We start from the raw sequence: 21896 nt of genomic DNA, 5'->3' as shown, positions 1-21896 counted from the left end.
CTGATTGTCCCATCCAAACACTGCAGAAATGTATTATAGCCACCAGGGATATTCTATTTCTCTTCCCACAGCATCTACTAATTCTTATCTCAGACAGATATGTATGTGATTTGGATGAATGTTCTGCATAATTAGAATTCTTTGCAGTGCTAAGGAGAAAGCCAAGTGTTTCAAACTTAGACTTCATTTAAAAGAAAAAGAAAACTGATTTTTTTTTTAAGAGGAATCCTGGAGGAATTTGGGAAAGCTATTTTTAATTAGGAGTTGAGCAAAGTGTTATAAGAAAAATAAAGACAAATGAAAATACTGTTTATATTTCAAAGATGATGAAACAGATTCTGCCACAACATTTTTGCAACACTAATTCCCAGCAAACTGTTCCTTAGGAAAACTATTTTTATCCTTTTATCAACTTAGTTGATAAGTATTTTATTTCCAGGGCATATTTGGACAAGCTATATAAAGCAAAATTGTTTTCATGCTTTAGAAACAAATATTTTGCAAATGGAAACAGAGCTTATTGTGCTATAATATTTATTTGCTAGGCTGACAAATGACTCTGGGGCCTGTTAATATCATGAAGTCTCAGAACAAGAATCCATAATTCCAGAAGTCTGGTCCCTCCAGGCATCACTCTGGAAAATTGTGATTAACATTAATTAATCTAGAAGACCTTTAACATGCCTTACTGCACTGCCTTATGTGGTATATAACATGTTACTATCATTCTCATTTTTCAGACGAAGAAACTGCAGCTCAGAAAGGCTGATGTCCAAGGTCACCAAGTTAGTGTGTATTTTGGCCACCAACCTCCGCTCCCTCAAGCTACACAGTGGCAATAGTAATGGTGTGGCAGTGGCAGTTCCAAGTTGTACTCACCTTGCGCTGGGCCCCATTCTTTGCCCTGTTCACATGTGAGCTCACTCACATAACCCTCGCACCAATTCTAGGAGGGAGGTAGGAAGGTTTGTCCTGGGCCCATCACCACCTTTTTTTTCCCACCCTGCCACCATACTTGCCCCTCTTCTTTCCCCATAAATCAAACGAGCACTCCAGAATCCTCATGTTCTCTCTATCAAATCAAAACTGATTCTAAGGGGCGCCTGGGTAGCTCAGTGGGTTAAAGCCTCCGCCTTCAGCTCAGGTCATGATCCCAGGGTCCTGGGATCAAGCCCTGCATCGGGCTCTCTGCTCAGCGCCTGCTTCCCTTCCTCTCTCTCTGCTTGCCTCTCTGCCTACTTGTGCTCTCTCTCTGTCAAATAAATAAAATCTTAAAAAAAAAAAAAAAAACAACGGATTCTAAAATGTTGATAAGTACTGAAACTAGATGACGGGTAATGGGGTTTTCTTTTTATACTATTCTACCCTTGTTTATGTTTTAAAACATCCTTACAAACATTTAACACGATTTGCTCTAACATGGAATCTGACCTATTAAAGAGCCTAGAAGACTAGCATCCACTAACAAGGAATTTGAAGGCAGCGTTATGGAAGATGGCTCTGTCATAATAGAAGAAAGGGACATTGATGCATCCATTCTTTTCATGAACACAAAGTGGGGGCCCACTATGTTAGGATATAGAAAGGCCCAATGAAGGACTCCTGTCCTTAACAAGTTAAGAGGTTAGTAGAAAATACAACACAAATGCAAAAATAATTAAAGAGGAGGGTTATTTATGAGAAATGCTATAAAAAGCAAAGTTCAAACAAAGTTCAAACAAAGCCACATCAGGACATATTCCATTATGCTGAACTTTCTGGGACAGTCCAAACTTTTTGGTGTACTGAACATTAAACATTACCTACAATCAGTGAGTGGCCCACAAGAAGAAATGGAGCTAAATCCAAAAGCAACATTAGGGCTGGAATGTCCACCATGCCCTCTTCTATGGTATTCTCATCATTTCCAGACTAAAATCCAGGCCTCTCAATGAAAGGGGCAGGATTCCCATGAACTGCTGGGATCAAAACATACTAGAGAAGACTTATCTGTAAAGAAGCTCACCAGAGCACCAACTATAACACTAAAAAGTGACCAACAATATAAATGCCCAATAACAGGGTTTGGTCTCGTTTCAACTAGTGCACACTAATCCCTACAAAACAATTTAAAAAAGAAAACAGACACTCTTCCCTGATGGGATCAGGATTAATCATGGTAAAATTCATTAAAAAAACAAAAACAGAAACCGAGCCACTTAAAGAGAGGAATCATTAAAAAATGTATATTCCTTCGCCTAATACTTGATAAGGGGCCAAGGCTTTTTCTTTTCTTTTTGAAGGCTTTTTCTTTGAAAATAAGTTCTAGTTCTAGGAATTAAAGTTCCTGCATGAACCACACCCACGGGGAAGTAGTGTGAAGGCCAAATCCTACCTTTTGATGAACTGTTTTCCTCAACCTCTTCAGAGGTCTCTTGTACCTCTCTCTAATTACACCAGAACTTTCTTTTCATTCTTTACCTTTATCAGGTCTTTCAGACATATTAAACTTATTTTTCACAAGAACAGTGTCTTTTTTTCCTTTTATGTTCTCAAATCTCATTAGCCAACATAACACTTAGTTATTCCGCAATTACAAGATAAAATAAAACCAGCACAAACAGATCTGGGATCAAAGCCAGCTGACTCTTACTGGTCATCACCACCATCACCACCACAACCACAACCACCACCATCACCACCACCACCGCCATCACCACTACCACCACCACCGCCACCACCACCACCAACGCCACCACCACCACCACCATCGCCGCCACCACCACCGCCACTGCCATCACCACCACCGCCACCGCCACCACCACCATCACCACCATCACCATCACCACCATCACCACTACCACCATTACCACCATCATCACATTATTGCAACAAATACTTAACAGTTGTTTATTACATGCCAGGCACTGTTCTAAGCACTGTGCATACACTGAATCTTTATTTATCCCTCATAGTCTAGGTACCACTGTGACCATCGCTTCACAAATAAGGAGACTGAGGCACACTGAATTAAGGAAGTTACTTGAAGTCACACAACTAGTAAACAGCAGAGTGGGAATTCAAACACAGGCAGTCTGGTTCCAACTTGGTGACTTGAATCCCTACACTCAAACTCCCTAAACCCACACAGGCAAGAGCTGCAGTGTGTTGGTGCTGTGGAGCGGGGCTGTCCAATGGAAGTTTCTGCAATGATGGAAATGTTCTGGACCTGGGCTGTTCGTTCAACACAGTAATCTCTAGTCACACGTTACTCTTGAGAGAGAGAAACTGAATTTTTAATGTAATTTAAATTAACTAAAATTTAAACAGCCACATTTACCTAGTGGCTATTGTATCGGACAGCATAGTTTACTGGCCAAGAACATTCAAAGGACCATGGGAATTAAACACTATATTTTATAGTGAAAAAGTGAAGAGGATCTGTTAATCTAGCATCTGTTAAGTGGAGATGAAGAAGCTTCTATTGTTTATTAACTGACATGAAAAGATACTCAAGATGCTGTTAAATGGAAAACATGAATTATAACACGTGTAGAATATGATCTCATTATTTGATTAAAAAGTCATAAATAGACAGTAAACTTATACAAAATTGTGGTTTCCAGGATGCCTGGTGTATTGGTGGGTGAAGCATCTGCCTTGGGCTCAGGTCATGATCTCAGGATCCAGGCCCGCATGCATCAGGCTCCCTGTTCAGTGAGGAGTCTGCTTCTCCCTCTCCTTTTGCCCCTCCCCCTGCTCCTGAGCACGCATGCGCACTCTCTCTCTTGCTCTCGCTCTCACTCTCAAATAAATAAATAAAATCTTAAAAACAACAACAACTGTGATTTCCTCCAAATGAAAGGTATAGTGGAGATTGCTGGCTGCCTTCTTTGATAGGCACTGCATGTTGCAAGGCCAACAGCCATTTCCCTTTCTTCCACAGCAACAAAATCCCTAGGTGGCTGTGTCCAGCTGAGAAACTACATTCACCCGCACCCCTCGCCTGTAAGAAAGGACGATTAAGATGCAAACTGAATGTGCTGGTTGGGACTTCAGAGTACTTTAACGCACGCCCTTTTGGCTTCTCCTTTCCTACTTCTTCCTGCTTTGAGGAAGGACTGTTTGGTTAGAGCCAGAAACCCACTGGTGACCACAAGGTGACCATGAGAGTGACCACCACGTGATACAGATGGTGAAGCAGAAAGAAAGAGAGGTATAGACGGCCTGATGACACTGTGGAACCACCATGCCAGCAACAGACTGCCTACTCCTAATAGCAACACAGTTCTGTTCCTGACTGGCCTAAAGATAATTCCATGCCCCTTGTAAATAACTTGTTTAAGAACCAAGCCTAAGCCCAAAGGCATTGCATTGCCTCGGTGACAGGACTTGGTTCAAGAATGGGCCCATGAGCCAATGCAGGCCGGTGAGATTCTAGGATTAGTATTCTGGGAACTTCTGAGAAAAAGTCTCACTTAGGAGAACAGAGGAAGAAAGAATCTTTCAATTCCTTTGGTGGGTTCATGTATGAACCCACCAATGAACCCATGGGGCCCAGAACTGCCACAGCTATTTTGCTGCTGGTCTGAGGATGGAGCCAATGACCTGAGGAGGGCACAGCCAAGACAATCTCAGGGAAAGAACCCTGGCAGTGGGTTAAGTTCGTGCTGAAGTCTGTCCTTCTCTGGAACAAATACAATTTATGTGAGCCAAAAAATATCCATACTCTGAAGAGATCATCTTAGAGGCAATAGAAAAGGTACTTAGAGTTATTCAAATACTGTGAGAAGGTCAGGCCTTCCCCAAGGGCCTGCCAAGTTAGCCACTGGGTCTTCAAAATATTTCTGCACCTTTTCCATAGCAGGCCTACTAAAGAAGTTATTATATGATAAGTTTTTGTTCTTCTACAGGCTTTTGCAAAAAAGGTACTAAATAAATGCACCTGTTTCAAAGGCCTCATAATAAGGACAACAGTTAACATTTATTTGTCAACTACTTACTACTTGGCAGGCTTTGTGCTGGGCAGTTTATCTCATTCAGTCCTCATGAAACAAGGAACTCTTGTTCTATCCATTTACAAATGAGGAAATGCTGAAGCTCAGAAAGGCTAAGTAACTTGTAGGAAAGTAGATAGTGCCTAGGCCAGGATTTGAAGTCACGTCCAAAGGATTCCAAGGCCTCCTCATCATGACTTTGTACTGCTGCCCTCAGGATACATAAAAGCACATCTAGGATTTCCCCAAGACTGTACTATTTTAAAATATGCTGTTCTCTAGGGGCGCCTGGCTGGGTCAGTTGGTAGAGTACACGACTCTTGATCTTGGGGTTGTGAGTTCAAGGCCCATGTTGGGTGTAAAGATTACTTTACGAAATCTTAAAAAAAAAAAAAAAGGATGCTGTTCTCTTGATCCTGTCAGTATACTATACTCATCAAACCAATTTTTTGGTTTGGAAAATATGGCTGTATGGACCACATGTAACATGCAGAGATCATTAAGAACCACTGAATGTGAAACCCTGCACACACAAAAAAGCAATATAATTCCATATGTTTAACTGATGTTGAAAGTAGGATGAGACCACCAACTTTTCTCTGTTTCAAGTTTCCTTTTGGTGATTCGCAGAAGCATATTATTAAGTAGGTTTGTAGACATGGGAATGGCAGAATTGAAGATAACTCATACTTATTAAGCCCCTTCTAGTGGCCAGGTTTTATGTAATGGTTAATTCTCAAAGGATCTCATAAGACATTTCACTGATAAGGGAACCAAGACTCAAAGATTTTGCCTGATCTGCCTGAAACCCAACTTGTTGTTCTTCCCACTATATAACTCTGCATTCCTATAAGCACTAGCATTTCCCAAATGTTGACTAGGAGAGAACAGTGACTCTTAAGCCACAAGAAACCTACACCATTTTATTGGCTTCTCCCTGGAAATATTATTTTAATTAAGTTTCAGTGACTTTCAATCATGGTGTCTTTAACTTTAATAGATTATCCATAGGAAATAACCCAAATTGAAAAGATCTAATGCTTCAAGTTTTAAGCAAGGAAATAGGTGTACAGGTTTATACAGATAAACAGACTTAAGATAATACATGTAGTATATCTTTTCTTAGGCAGTAAAATACAAACAGAAAGCAGTAGAATGCTAAGCTTCGGTACAAATATTCAAAAAGTACACTATCGGGGCGCTTGGGTGGCTCAGTGGGTTAAGCCTCTGCCTTTGGTTCAGGTCATGATTTCAGGGTCCTGGGATCGAGCCCCGAATCAGGTTCTCTGCTCAGCAGGGAGCCTGCTTTCCCTCTCTCTCTCTCTGCCTGCTGCTCTGCCTACTTGTGATTTCTCTGTCTCTGTCAAATAAATAAAATCTTAAAAAAAATTTAAAAAAGTACACTGTCCACAGACAATCCCTCAAACAAAACAAAATAAAACACACTCACCTGAGGGGCACCTGGGTGGTGTAGTCAGTTACGCCTCTAACTCTTGGTTTCAGCTCAGGTCATGATCTCAGGTCTGTGAGACTGAGCCCCACATGGGGCTAAGCACTCAGCACAGAATCTCTTAAGATTCTCTCTCCCTCTCCCTTTGCTCCCCCATGTGTGCTCTCTCTTTCTCTCCCTCTCTCTCTTAAAGATTTCATGAAAGAGAGTAAGCAGGGTCTATCTCTCTAATAAATAAATTTTTTAAAAACCTACCCAAATTGGCCTCATGTACAACTGCTGTCAAATGCTCTACCCCTGAGCTATACCCCCTTCTATCATGTACAACTAATGTTATCATATTGTTTATGAAAACTTAGGAGTTATATTTATATTTTTATTTTTTTTTAAATTATTTATTTGTTAGAGAGAGTGAGCACAAGCAGACAGAGAGGCAGGCAGAGGCAGAGGGAGAAGCAGGCTCCCTGCTGAGCAAGGAGCCCAACGTGGGACTCAATCCCAGGATGCTGGGATCATGACCTGAGCCGAAGGCAGCCCCTTAACCAACTAAGCCACCCAGGCGTCCCAGGAGTTATATTTTTAAATGACACGTGTATGATACTCTCATTTTCCAAGCAGCTGGAGTGCCTGGGTGGCTCAGTCGGTTAAGCATCTGCCTTCAGCTCAGGTCATGATGCCAGGGGCCCTGGATTCCAGCCCGCATTGGGCTCCCTGCTCCGTGGGGAGTCTGTTTCTCCCTCTCCCGCTGGCTTGTGCTCTTTCTTGCTCACTCTCTCTCTCTCTCTCATACACAAATAAATAAAATTAAAAAACAAAACAAAACAAAATATTTCATCTTCCAAGCAGCTGAAATCCCCAAACAGAGAACTTTAGAGCACAGAAGAAGTCTTTAGTATTACTTTGATAAAAATAAAAATTAAAAACAAAAAATGGCTTTAGGTGCAATATATTTTTGCTCCATTTTTTGTACAGAAGTTGCTGACCACCTGCCTACCTCCCCAAATTCTACCACTTTCAGAGTCATCCCAACAAGGTGCCAGTTCCTCTCTAATATCTTGTAGCCATTAGTTGTCCCCAGCCAAAGGAGTGCTCATCGCTTTCGCAGTTAGAAGGGCGTGTCAGCAGTCCATATAGAAGCAAAGGCAGCAGCTGAAAAAATGAAACCAAGTAGGCGGTAGCAAGAGGCTTCTCCATTTTACATTTTGAGACATATTTCGGAAATAACAGACACACAGATCGACAGAAGAGAATAGAGAGCCCAGAAATAAACCCATACATATATCAATTAATTTGTGACAAGGGGCTAAGAATATACAATGAGGAAAAGGATGGTTTCTTTAATAAATGGTGTTGGGAAAACTGGGCAGCCACAGACAAAAGAATAAAACTGGGCCACTTAAACAATACACAAGGATCAACTCAAAATGGAATAAAGATTTGAACATAAGACCTAAAACCAGGAGACTCCTAGAACATAGGTGAGCTCCTTAGCCTTGGTCTTTGGCAATGATTTTTTTAGATGTGACACCAAAAACAAAGGGGACAAAAGCAAAAATAAACATGGGGGACTATATCCAACAAAAAGCTTCTAACACAGCAAAGGAAACCATCAACAAAACTAAAAGGCAACCTACAGAATAGGAGAAAGTATTTGCAAATCATATATCTGATAAAGGGTTAATATCCAAAATACACAAATAACTCACACAACTGAATAAGAAAAAAATGCAAACAATCCAATTAAAAAGTAGGCAGAGGATCTGAATGGACTTTTTTCCAAAGAAGACATTTACAAATGGCCAAAAGCTACCTGAAAATGTACTGAGCATCACTAATCACCACGGAAATGCAAATCAAAACCACAATGAGGTATCACCTCATACCTAATAGGACGGCTTTTCTCAAGAAGACAACAGATATTAAGTCCTGGCAAAAATAAGGAGAAAAGGAAACCCTTTACACTGTTGGTGGGAATGTAAATTGGTACAGCCACTATGGAAACACTATGGAAGTTTCTCAAAAAATTAAAAATAGAACTACCATATGATCCAGGAATTCCACTTTTGAGTGCTGATCTGAAGGAAATGAAATCTCTATTTTGAAAAGATATCTGCACCTTCCATTTTCACTGCAGCATTATTTACAATATCCAAGACATGGAAACAACCCAAGTGTCCACTGACAGAAGACTAGATAAAGGGGCGCCTGGTTGGCTTAGCCGGTTAAGCGTCTGCCTTCTGCTCAGGTCGTGATCTTGAAGTCCTGGGAATCTGCTTTTCCCTCTCCCTCTGCTCGTCCCCATGTTTGTGCTCTCCTGCTCACTCATTCCCTCACTCTCTCAAATAAATAAATAAAATCTTAAAAAAAAAAAAAAAGAAAGGAATAAAGAAAATGTGGTGCATATACACAATGTAGTATTATTCAGCCTCAAAAAAGAAGAAAATGCTGTTATTTGCAACAACAAAGATGGACCTTGAGGGCATAATGGTAAGTGAAACAAGCCAGAGAAAAACAAATACCACATGATCTCATACCTGAAAGTTGCTAAGAGACTAAATCTTAAAAATTCTCGTCACAAGAAAAACAAAACAAAAATCTGTAACTATGTGTGTTGATGGATGCTCACTAAATTTACTGTGGAAATCATTTCACATATTAATCAAATCATTATGTTGCTTTCCTAGAAGGAGTACAATGATATACATCAATTCTATCTCAACAAAAACAAAAGAATCCTTGTAATACAGCTTTAATCATTTCGGGAATAAGGAGAGATTAAAAACAGACAAAGTAAAATGGGTTCATTATTTTAAAAGGAAAATAATGACAGCTAATATTTACCGAGTGGTTCTCACAGGAAGGCTGTGCTAAGTGCTTTTACTACTTACTGTGCTCAGTGCTTTAACTACATATTCAATCTTTATAACAATTCCGTTCAGCGGGTACTATTATTAAGGAACTCACTCAGCATTCACATTTATTCAGAATATTTCCAGGATCTGGTAAACCCCTGAAATTTATTTCTCCCACTTAGGGCTGATTCGGAGCATCTTACTCTCTGAACCTCAGTCTCCACAGCTTTAAGATGTTAGCTGTATACTCTAGTCCAACATCTGCATTTCCGAATCCCGTATTACACGTCACTAAATATCCCATCTGCCCACGTCCTAAGCCAATTCCAGTCAAAGTCCGAATAGTATTAGGGCTATCTATGTTACCATCATGTGCATGGGAGATCTGGCTGCTTTACCCCCATGCCTCCTAAGCCAGCCAAAGGGCTTGTCAGTTTCTCCACCTTCCCAGTCCTGATGTCTTCACCCTGTCTAACCAACTCATGTGGCTGAGGCTTCAGCATTACTTTTTTTTTTTTTTTTTTTTTTAAGATTTTAGTTTTAAGTGGTATCTACCCCAACATGGGGCTCGAACTTACAACCTGTTGATTAAGAGTGCCAAGCTCCACTGACTGAGACTGCAGGTTCCCCCTTCAGCACGACTTTTAAGGATGCCAGGGCTGACTGGAAGCAACTATATTACGCTCAAGGGTAGAGGAGAATATATTTAAAAAAAAAAAAAAAAAAGTCCCTGAAGAGTTCACATTTCTTCAGCTTGAATACTAGAGGATAGGTCACTGGGGTAATGTAATTTTGGTGAACTGGCAGTCATCCAAAAAAACCTTCAGAGGAAATTCTAAAATTAATCAATATACTGTACTATTTCTTAAGCAGTATGCTGGAACATAATTGAATCCTTGACTGAGAAACTTGCCATGTCTCAGGGCGGTCATCTGAACACTCAAACAATGTGGTTTTGACCAAGACCTTAATCGGAAATACATTCTATACCATGGCTCAGACATACCTAAAAAGAGCTGAAACAAAAATTTTACAAACCAAAGGTTACTCTTACTATACAAGATGCACTCTGAATTTTTTGTTGCTCTTCCTAAAAAAAGTTTTTCATTAAAAAAAAAAATGCTGGAACATCTCCCCCCAAATAATTCTTTACAATACTAATGTGTAACAATGTGTGGTTTAAAAGCCACTGGTATAGGCAGCCTTTCCACGGCACTGTGTGGTTTTGCCAACATGTGACATGAACCTAGGAATGCAATGTTGTAAGCAACCAGTACTGGACACAGCATATGGGCTCTATTTGTTAACAAAATGCATTAAGCTGAATTATTAATTGAGGGATTCTTCTCCACCTATCAGAGCAGCGAATACGGGACAGTGTGAAAACACTCCTCTAATAAGGAGACAGTGGGATTTACCAGAGTATATGACTTGGCATCAGAAAACCTAGATTTATTTTCCAACCCCTAAAGAAATAATAGATCAGGACAATGACCTTTAATAGACGCTAAAACCATTCTGTAAAAGCCTGATGAGAGACTTATAATGGGTGGACCATGCTAACAATACCTGAACCCCCAATTAATCTTAAAATCACATCCAGTGAGAAAACTAGACTTTATTGCCTGCTGATGAGATACACAGCACCACCCATAAAGTTTAACAGCCACAAAAATAAAGGGAAGGGAGAACACATTAAAGGGATGCGATCAGGCAAATCCAGAACGTGAGAAGTTGTACGGGACAAATAACCCGTTTTTTTTCAACAAATAATAGGCAAGGAGGAAAACGAAAAGAGAAGAAATTGCTATAAATTAAAAGACTTAAGAGACAACCAACCAGATGTAATAGGTGGACCTTGTTAGGATCCAAATTTAAATAAGCCAGTTGTAAAAAGACATTTATGAGATAGTTGAGGAAACTGACTACCAAATAAATATTATTTTTTAGGAACTGCTACTGTTCATTTTTCATGTGTGATAGTGGTATTGTAATGACAGAGAAAAAAGGAGGGGAGGAAAAGTCCTTTCTCTCTTAGACGCATATTGAGGCATTTCCATATAAAATGACATATCGGCTAAGATTTGCCTTAAAATAATCAGTGCAAAAAAAAAAATCCAAGGGAGGGAGCGGGTGGGCATTATAGATGAAATAAAACTAACCATATGTTGAGAACTACTGGGTATGAGTACATTGGTATTTATTAACTATTCTTTGTACTTTTGTAAATGTTTAAAATTTTCCATATTAAGAAACTATAGGGGTGCCTGGGTAGCTCAGTGGGTTGGGTCTCTGCCTTTAGCTCAGGTCATGATCTCAGGGTCCTGGGATCCAGCCAGCATAGGGCTCTCTGCTCAGCAGGGAGCCTGCTTTCCCCCTCTCTCTCTCTGCCTGCGTTTCTGCCTACTTGTGATCTCTCTGTGTCAAATAAATAAATAAAATCTTAAAAAAGAAAGAAAGAAAGAAAGAAACTAAACTATAATATATAAAGAAAAGAAAACCTGGATTCAAACTCCAGGTTTTAGTAGATGTAGGACTTTGGAGGTCTCTTGAATCCTTTGATCTTTAATTTTGTCATCTGAAAATGGGATGATCGCTTCTCGGCCTTTTGGCTAAGATCAAGTGTTGTAAATAGGATGATAATCCTTGCCTCACACAACTGTTAGGAGGAAAGAAATGAGATCAGGGGTTCACCTCTTTGGAAAATCCAGCCCTTACTGATGACAATTTTGTCAGAGTAGAAATAGGTTATTGGCTGAGTCTGTTAGAATTTTCCAGAATTTTTGTTTTGTTCTATCTCCTTAATATGACAGTGTTTGCCCTTTTCTCCCAAAAGAAGAGTCAAAACTTGTTAGCAATATATTGAAGTTCTCTAACGAGTTGTTTTCATTTCTTGTTTACTTCCCCAATTATTCATACTTCCTCTGCTAAAGGTAGAAAATAAATTTACAGGAGACTGTGTCGTTGAGATAAAACAGAACACAATTAGAAATCAATGTAATCTACACAGCACTTTGTTTAAAATATTCCAGGTGCTTTTAGGAGAGTAGATATATATCTTTCAGCACCAATGCTTCATATTAAATAAAAGGAAATAAGCAGAGGTCCAAGCCTAAGTAACACAAAGGGAAACTTGGCACTATCTGGCTTCAGCCTGCAGAATGGGTTGGAGGGAATCAGGGTGATCTTTCTATAACCCAGTTCCGATTAAGTAATTTCCCTTCCTTTCAATGGCTTCCCTCTGCTTTCAGGAAAATATCCAAATTCCTAAACAAAGGCTCAGGTGCCTCTCCAGCCTGACATCCTCCCTTTTCCCCTCCAAGACTGATGTCCCTTCTTACCACTGGCACAGTCAGTCATCCACTCTCCTCTTCTATACCTTCTAGTTAATTCTCCTGAAATGTCTCTCAAATCTGCCCTCTCCATTCCATTCCTGCTTCCACTGTCCACGATCAAGGACCCCCCCCCTTATTTTTTTGCTTTTACTCCCCCATCTCCCCAAACAGGACATATCCTTATTGCTTTTTCTGATTACAAAAGCAATTCATGCTCATAAAAAAAGAAAAATAAGGCAATAAGGAAAGGAATAAAAGTCTTCCCATGATCTCCTGACACAGACATACAGAACTTCTCTTTCTAGTACACTCATGTTTAAAGCACCATTACTGACAACAGCCAAAAGGTGGAAAAAAACCCAAGTGCCCTTCTGTGGAATGGATAAACAAAATGTTTATACATACAATATATATACAACATGTATATATACCTACAATAAAATATTATTCAGCCTTAAAAAGGGACAAAATCTGACACAGGCTACAACACGATGAACTTTGAGAACATTATGCTAAGTGAAATAAGTCAGTTCCAAAAAAATGTATTGCATGATCCCATTATATAAAGTATCTCGAGTAGTCAAATTCATAGAAACAGAAAGTGGAAGGATGGGTGTCAGGGCTTGGGGGGACGGGGGTAAATGAGAAATTCGATGGGTATAGAGTTTCAGTTTTACAAGAAGAAAGAATTCTGGAGATCAGTTGCACAACAATGAGAATATCCTTAACAGTGCTGAACTGTACACTTAAAAATGTTTAAGATGGTAAATTTTATGTTATGGGTATTTTACCACAATAAAAAATTAAAAAAATTTTTTTTAAAGAACTAACCTTTCTACATATTTTTCCTATAAATGTGTATGTATACATTTAAAAAAAAAACAAAAATGAGAACACACTGTACCATAATGAGCTTTTCACATCAAGCCATAAGATGTAGACATCTTTCTCATGTATATAGCTCCCACCTCATTCTTTTTTAATGGCTGATAGTATATATCATATGACTGCACCAAAATTTAACCAGTCTGTTTGCAGCTTTTCATATAATAAAAACATAATCAATAATGAATACTGTTACCCTGAAAAAATAAAAAATTAAAAAAATTCTGTTGCTTAAAAAAAACATAGTCAACATCTTGCATATTTTCTCATGTCTTATGATAGACATTTTTGTTTGTTTTTTGTTTTTTTAAATGTGTCCTGTTTCCGATATCAATACTCTGAGTTTCCCAAACAAAAATACCTCCTCCTTAACCAAACACCCATCTGTATCCAGTGACCTCCCCTCGAGCCACTCTTGTTCTCTATGTAGCTAGTATGGGCACATGTATTTGAAAGTCTGTTCTCAGGTATTTATTTTTCATGTTGTTATTCCCATGTCTCCTACAGTTACATTTTGTGACTATTACTATTACTATTCTATAAAGCTATTGCTTTTTGTCTATGTTCTACTTGCTTGTTTACTTAACCTTATTATACCTAATTATTTTTAACTTAATTCTCTTGAATTTTCTCAGCAGATCATAGGTAGACAATATATTGTCCACACAGTGATTAAAAGTAAAAGCTTTGGGCTCAGGAGGCAGACCTGGATTCAAATCCTATATGACCTGGAGTAAGCATTTTTTTTTTTTTAAGATTTCATTTATTTATTTAATTGACAGAGAGACAGCAAGAGAGGGAACACAAGCAGGGGGAATGGGAGAGGGAGAAGCAGGCTTCCCTGCCGAGCAGGGAGCCAGATGAGGGGCTCAATCCTCCTGGGCTCCTGACCTGAGCCAAAGGCAGACCCTGAATGATTGAGCCACCCAGACGCCCCTGGAGTAAACATTTTACACCTCAATTTTCTCACCCATAGACTGGAAATCCTATTAGAGGTTATCTCACAGGATTGTTGTCAAGATCATATTATTAAAGGAGACAAGTACACGAAAAGCGCTTAACACCTATTAGTTCAATAAGTGTCTACTATCTGACGATAATGAAAATATAACTTTCCCTCCACACTTACTTACACCTTTTATTTATTTTTGTTGTTGCCTTACACGGATGCACTCCTTGTCGGCAACTGCCTTGTTTCTGGAGAAGCCGTCAGGCTCCTTGGGAAGGATCTGTGCTGTGGACATCACCCACTCTTTCCTCCTCGGGAAAGGACTGCCATCGGTTTGCCCCTTTCATCTGGATTTTCTCAGCCTTTCCTCTCACTATTGGCTCTCTGCCATCAGCCTTTAAATCTGCTCACGTCTCTCTCGTGCTTAAGACTCCACCTTATTCCTGTCGCTCTCCAGCCTTCTCGCTCTCCCTTCACAGTCGAACTCCTGCGAGCTGCCTACACTTTGTCTTTACTTTCTCACATCCCACTCTCTCCTCATCCCACTGATACATTACACTGAACCTTCGGGAGCTGCCGATATTCTAGATTCCACCCCCACCACTTTACCAAATCTGCTCAATTAGGTCCCCAGTGACCTCCATATTCATTTACCGGAAAGACACGTTTTAATGTTTAACTTCTTTTACTTGAAACCTAAGCAGCATCCAGCAAAATTAACCTCTTCCTTCGGCCTTCCTCACTGCATTCTCCTAGTTTTCCTTCTAGTTCTCTAGCCATTCCTTCTGAGTATAATCTAAGTGAATTCTTCTTCCAACTCCAAGAGTATACAACACACTGGCCTTGAATGATCTAGGCCTTTCTTTTTTTCTTCTTTTCTCTTTTTAAAAATCTCTTCCAATATTAAGTTCCAGCTATACCAGATTCATATCTGTACCCCACGAATGTACCTTGGAACGTGTTTGGAATACACGCCATGAGGGCAAGGATCTGTGTCCTTACTGCTCCCACAATGTCTGGTACATAGCAGGCGCTCAGTAAATAAATAAATATTTTAAGAAATATTTTTTTGAATCGCCATAAATGAATGGCTGCAGTGTGAAAAACAGATTGGAGGAATGAAGACCACGAGAGAACAACAACAACAAAAACCCCTGGAACCCTGATCTTTCAAAACCATACCTCTGATCAAACACATGCAACATACACACACTGCCTGCCTAAAATCCTCTGACGACTCCCCAATGCCCCCAAGCTAAAAATCCAAACTCTTCAAAACTTACAAGGAGATACAAGGAAAGTCTTTCAGAGGGGGCACCTACTTCTCTCTGAAACATATTCTAGCCAGACCATTTCAGCTTCTTGGAATCAGCCTCTACTCAGCCTATGAAATCCTTGCTGAGGCCCAAAAAGCCTGCACTCTATCCCTTGGGCTTTGCACATAAAGCTCTCTCTGCCTAGAACATTGTGCATTTCACCAGCCTCACCTGGCCAATACACCACCAGCCTTCATGTCTCATTTTGGAAGTCCTTTTAGAGTCTCCCTTTGACCACCCTCCCTAGCTGCAGTCCCTGAAACCTAGGTAAAATGCCTTCTCTAAGCATTCAGTCCCCTGTAAGTCCAAAACCATGGCTCAAATCGCAATGAATTCTTATTTCTACTGTAAAACTGGAGCTCCCTGAGGACAAGATACCTCACTCACTTTACCCCTGGCAATCACCCCAGGCCCTGCCATACAATACACGCTCAGTGATGGACTTTCTTGTAGTAGTAGTCATGATAAAAGCTCCAAGATACGGAGGACTTACCTGCAAAGGTTTTAAATATAATTTGCCTTATAAGACAACCATTATCATGCCCATTTAGCAGATGGGAAAACTGATGCACAATGAAGTCAATCCTCTCTGGTCCCAGGAGAGTCTCAAGGACACACATTTTCTGCGGTTTTGAGTTATTCCCAGAGCCCCAAACAGGGGGGGGGGGGTTTTTTTTTTTTTTTTTTTTCCTTAAAGAAACTTTCTGTTAAAGCCATGCAATGGGCCCCAAATAAGCAAACAGCCTAAAGCGCACAGCAAGCCAGCGGCGAGCCGGGTTAAAGAGCAGGAGGGGGCGCCAACCGGGCGCGGCGGATAAAGCTCTGGCCGCAGCCTCCCTCCCGGGGGTCCCCCGCACCCCAGCCCCGGCCTGCGGCGACGAGTCAACAACCGAGCGGCGCGTTTGGGTCGCGACTGCCCGCTCGGCCCTGCTCACCTGCAGTTCCGCCGCCTCGCCGAGCCCGGGCCGCAGGCCCGCAGCGCCTCCGCTGGGCTGCTTGGCGCCCGCAGCGCGCAGCGGAGCGCGTTGCCTTGGCGACCGGAGCTGCCGAACTCCCGCGGCGGGCGCTACGGCGGCTCGGAAGGGACCGGGAGGGTTCGCGTCCCGTTCCGCGGCCTCCGAGCGGCGGCAGAAGGGAAAAGGAGGGAGGAGTTGGGGTCCTGTGCCGCGAGGGACCAAGGTGGGGTTTGGCAGCCTGGATCTTGGCCCCGGGAGAAGGGGAAAGGAAAGGAATGCTGAGGGAAACGGGGACAGCAGGGCGGGGGAGGGGTGGGGACTTGTACCTCGGAGCCTGCCTTTGCCTCAGTTTCTCTCTCTGTAACCAGATGCGGAACCGTTCGAGAAGAGAACAGGGCCATAGGCAGAAGCTTGCTAGCCTGGGACTATTTAAAGTCGAGAAAACTGATGTGGGAGGAGTGACAGATGCATTTCCCTTTAATCTCAGAAGGGGTCGTGTGGCAAAGAATGAATAAACTTGTTTCTTGGGGCTCGAGGTGAGAATTAGATCATCAGATCTCATTTCAATGTGGCAAGTTTACTTTAGCTCCCGACCAGCAATTATACCTCTTGAAATAATCCTGCAGATATACTGGAAGGTGAGCACAAAGGATGTCCATTGCTCCTATAAAATGAATGACTACAGCAGGAATTAAGAGAGACCGAACGAAGTAGGTACAGATGTGGGTATAGTTTCGATAAAGACCCATCTTCAAGCTATGCTTACATGAGTGGTCTGACTAGTCTTGTCTTTGCTTCTACTCTTACTTCCAACCTTACCCAACTCTGTCCCCAGTCTGTTTTCCACCTTGCAGCCAAAATGTCCTTTTTAAAATACGAGCATGATCATGTCCTTCCCCTGCTCGAAATCTTTCAACACATATCCCTGTGTCACATTCAGAATAAAATCCAGAGTAGTAACCACGTTCAGCTTCATCTGTCTTCATTCTTCCTCTTGTTCATGCTCCAGCCACACACTGGCCATGTTTTTAGGCAAAGCATGTGTTTAAACACACACACACACACACACACATTGAGAGACCACCAAAGCCCAAGACCACAGAGGCACAAAATGGTGTCATTTAGAATTCCCAAAAGGTGCTCAGTACATAATCTAATTGCAGTTTCAACCTCCCCTAGAGATATAGTCTTAACCAGTCAGCCAGGAATTTTTCAATCCTCACGGAAGTGTCTGCCACCTGCGCCCTCCCCATCCCCCAATGAAGGACACGGTAATGAGCGTAGGACAACAGGCTTTCCCCTTCGAAAGCGGCCTTGCCTAGAACAATCCTTTTCTTTTACTAATGACGTTTTCCCTCTCACTCTCCTTCCGGGAGATAATCAACTTTAGACTTTTATCAGTGAGAGGAATCTACATAACAATCCAGGGTAGTACTAAAACTATCCTTATCTTCCATTAGTTTCCCGGGTGTATTTACCTTCCTGCAGTCCGCTTCCCTAACACCCTAAACTCCTTTTCATTGTCTTATCTCTTCTCTACAAATTTAAAATTTATCATCCTTTGTCAGAAAGGTATAAAAGCCTCCAGGCCTACTCAGCCCCATCTCTGAAGCTAGACTGTAGAGGAAAAATTTCCCCCTTAGAGGGAAAAAAACAACCTAATTTTGACAATCAACGTGCAAAGATAGGAGGGGCTGCCTTGGTTTGCAGTGAGCTTCATACCCTAGAGGAAATGTGGTTCCTGCATGATGTGGGAAGTTGGAGGTGATCCACTCTCCCCACTTTTGTCACCTAGAGGAGGAACACTCAACAATTTAGTGTCAGAAACACCGAAAGATGGACAGGGTCCCACTGACAGAATGGTGCAGACCAGAAAAATGAAACTTTTTTTTTTTTTAAAGATTTTATGTAGTTATTTGACACACACAGATCACAAGTAGACAGAGAGGCAGACAGAGAGGGGGAAGGGAAACAGGCTCCCCGCCGAGCAGAGCACTGGATGTGGGGCTTGATCCCAGGACCCTGGGATCATGACCTGAGCCAAAAGCAGAGGCTTTAAACGACTGAGCCACCCAGGCGCCCCCCAAAAATGAAACTTCTGCTGCCAGCTAGACCTAACATTCCTCACTGAACGTAAACAGTGCTCACAGAATATAAAAAAGTATCAGGCAAGGCCAGTCATTGGAACAAGGGAAGGACAAGGCCACTGTGTGACAACATCCTCCTCATCTAACATGAGAGTGTCCTGCTTCCTTCTCAATCTTAACTCCTGGTCTCACTTCAATCCTCCCAGCTCCCGGGTAAAACAGTAAGATCCCTATCCATTGAATTGCTCCTGCTTTTTGACTGTACCCAATTCAAAACTGTTCTCCGCTTGCTTAAACCCTCCTTACAGATACCCTGTACAAACCCAAATCCTACAATAAGCTCTTCCCAATTCCCTTTTAGGAAGATACCTCATGTTTCCTCTAATGTGAAATTCTCCCTTGCCCTTGCCGAACAAGCTAAATAAATCTGATTCTTTTTTGCGTACAGGTTATGTTCCTGATGGGATTTGATTGTGGACTCTATCACAGTCTTAGGTTTCTTCAGCCCAGTCCAGCAGTATCCAAACAGGAAGACATAACGATTTTAAGGGTTAATGTTATGCCCGAGATTTCGCGTCTGAGAGACCACCAAGGAGCCAAGCACCGAGGCAATCACACGAGGGTTTATTTGACAAGCTTAAGCTTGGGCCCAAGTATACCTGGCACAGCAGAGTAGGGACTTGGATCCCGAACCAGATTACAGTCAGAGTTTTTAAAGGCAGAGTAGGGGTGGACTCCCCAGTGGGTGAGGACAAAGGGGATTATGGATGATGTAAATCTCCCAAGGATTTTTGGAAGCAAGGTCTCCAGGACCTTAAGGGGCTAGCTATTGTTGGGAGAAAGGTTATTTATTACCAGTAGTAAAACTGTTCCCGTGAGACCTTTTAGATGTATATCAGTAGGCCATATGCTTGGGAATGATTGCTGACACTATCTTGGAGGTTTAGAGATCAAGTTTCCTAAAGTAGACTTACAGGATCCTGGTGGGACCTGTCGGGGTAGGTGGTTGGTCAGGCTAGGACTGTCCTTAGCAAAGCCTCAAGGTGAGGGCAGTTAAGTCCCCAGGAGAGAATCACTCTGTTTCAAGGGCTTGTCAGTAGCTAAGGAATTTTAATGATTTTCTTCTGCCTCTGTTTCCTACATCAGCTAAAGCTGAGGTAGGATGGCCTTAATTTTCTCCACCTCCACAGTTACCTGGAAGGGTTACTTTCTGTGACTGCAAAGCAACCTGACTTGAGCAGGTATTTTGTTGTAGGGGTTGGGGGAGGGGGTGGTGAGGTGAAGGGCTCAGGGGGGAATTAGGAAAGCTTGAGTAATTCTCCTTCCTCTGCCATCAGCCTTTTTTCCTGTGGCCTGGGGTGAACCATTGCACTTTTGAGCCTTTTCCATTTCTGTAAAAAACCAGATTCAAATATATTACTAAGGCTTCTTCCAACCTAAATATTCCAGGATTCCAAACTACAGGTTTTTATATTCCTAGGTAAATGTTCCCTTTTTAGTCATCTGTATCACACTCTTATCATTGTTGCCATAGTTGCATACTACCTGCACTTTGATGTTTATATCTCAAAACTTTTGCTTTAAGTAGAGGCTCATTTTTTACTTAAATTTACAAAGTTAAATTTCCATCACTTCTTAAATGAAAGACCAGCATTGCTAAAGCTGCCTCCGGCCCTCCAGCCACCCCAGTAATCTAAATAAACTTCAGCACACACCCTAAGCCTGAATGACTGATTAACTAACCCTTTCTTGTGTATCTATAGATCGTGCATTCTTTCCTAGAAAGAACAGAGTACATCTGCACCTCACTCACAAAACAGAAACCAGACCCTCTTGCACAACCCCCCCCCCCCCCCACCGGGAACTAAGGAACCAGACCCCCTCCTTGCACAACCTCCCAGCACTGCGATAACGTTTGCAACCTGGCACCATCCAGTCTGCACGTAATCAAGAAATGTTGGGGCCACTGCACTCCCTTTACTGATTAACTGCCCTAAACCCTTTTTTAAGTCCCTGGGCCAGGCTGAAACCTCGGAATTGGCCTTTGGACAAGACTGTGCCTTCTCTCCAGGTGGCCAGACTCCTGAATAAGGCTCTTACTCCTTTCCAAGCAGAACTCTCTTGAGTATGGGCCTTTGGAGCAACCGGCAGCCAACCTGGGGTTCAGTAACACTTCTTGAGAGAAATCAAAGAATTTCTGCAAGTACACACACAAACCCTAAAACAAAAAGTGCTATTTAACTGTGGATGGGCTTACCTTTTGGAGAGATCTGGAAAAGAAGCCTTCACTCTGTCAAAAATGGAGATAAGCAAATGTTAGAAAGATGTTAAGTCCTAGTCTCAAACCCTTAAGCAAGACTTCCTGACTCTGCCCTTGGGTGCTAGCTAATGTGTTCATGTGCCCCGAGGCCCTTTCGTGTACCCCGAGTGGCATGAATACCCCTCATTTTCAGAAACAACGCACATCCGTTCCCCGATTAGCTTGGACTCATCTTTTGGTTCTCAGACTAAATGTAAATTCCCAGAACTCCCCTCCAGGGGGGCACCTGGATGGCTCAGTCCTTAAATGTCTGCCTTCCCCACAGGTCATGATCCCAGAGTCCTGGGATCGAGCCCCGCCATCCGGCTCCCTGCTTCTCGGGGGACCTGCTTCTCCCTCTCCCACTCGCTCTGCTTGTGTTCCCTCTCTCGCGTCTCTATCAAATTAATGATATAAAATCTTAAAAAAAAAAAAAAAGACCCCTCCGGGATTGCCCCCCGACCCCCAGCGACATTACTTTCCCCTCACACAGTAAGCATTAAGTAAACTTTTTTTTTTTCATTAAATAAACTTTTATTGAAAAGGTGGTCCCTCATACTACTTCCTGGTACTCATCACAATGTGTCGTGGTGCATGTGTGTTCAGTGTCAGACTCTTTTTTTCAATTAGGCCGTAAATTCCTGAGTACTTCTGTACGTCAGATGTCGACACGTAACGAGCTGCCAAAGGAATACAGGTGAGGTGAAGGAATAAAGCCTTCACAGCTCCCGCAGCTCTGGGCCGCGTTCGCGCCATCTCCCACCTCCTCGCTGGTCGGTTAGCCCCGCCTC

At 42.0% G+C, this 21896-nt stretch overlaps 1 protein-coding gene across 2 annotated transcripts in view; it reads right to left on the bottom strand.

The window, feature by feature from the left end:
* Positions 1-21862, bottom strand: part of PKIG (cAMP-dependent protein kinase inhibitor gamma) — a 100511-nt gene extending 78649 nt beyond the window's left edge. Inside the window, exons 1-2 of one of the 2 annotated variants that reach the window (XM_059407071.1) lie at positions 21755-21862; positions 21064-21096 (exon numbers count right to left, since the gene is read on the bottom strand). In XM_059407071.1, coding sequence (XP_059263054.1) covers positions 21064-21096; positions 21755-21861 — 140 coding nt within the window. In that variant the 5' untranslated portion in view covers position 21862. Of the gene's footprint in view, positions 1-16698; positions 16802-21063; positions 21097-21754 lie in introns of those variants that run through there. The other variant, XM_059407073.1, reaches the window with a different exon arrangement.
* Between the last annotated feature and the right edge of the window lie 34 nt (positions 21863-21896).

This window comes from Mustela nigripes, chromosome 7 (assembly GCF_022355385.1).
Source record: "Mustela nigripes isolate SB6536 chromosome 7, MUSNIG.SB6536, whole genome shotgun sequence".
NCBI lineage: Eukaryota > Metazoa > Chordata > Mammalia > Carnivora > Mustelidae > Mustela > Mustela nigripes.
The sequence above is the reverse complement of the archived record's forward strand: the minus strand, read 5'-3'. Positions and strand labels throughout refer to the sequence as shown.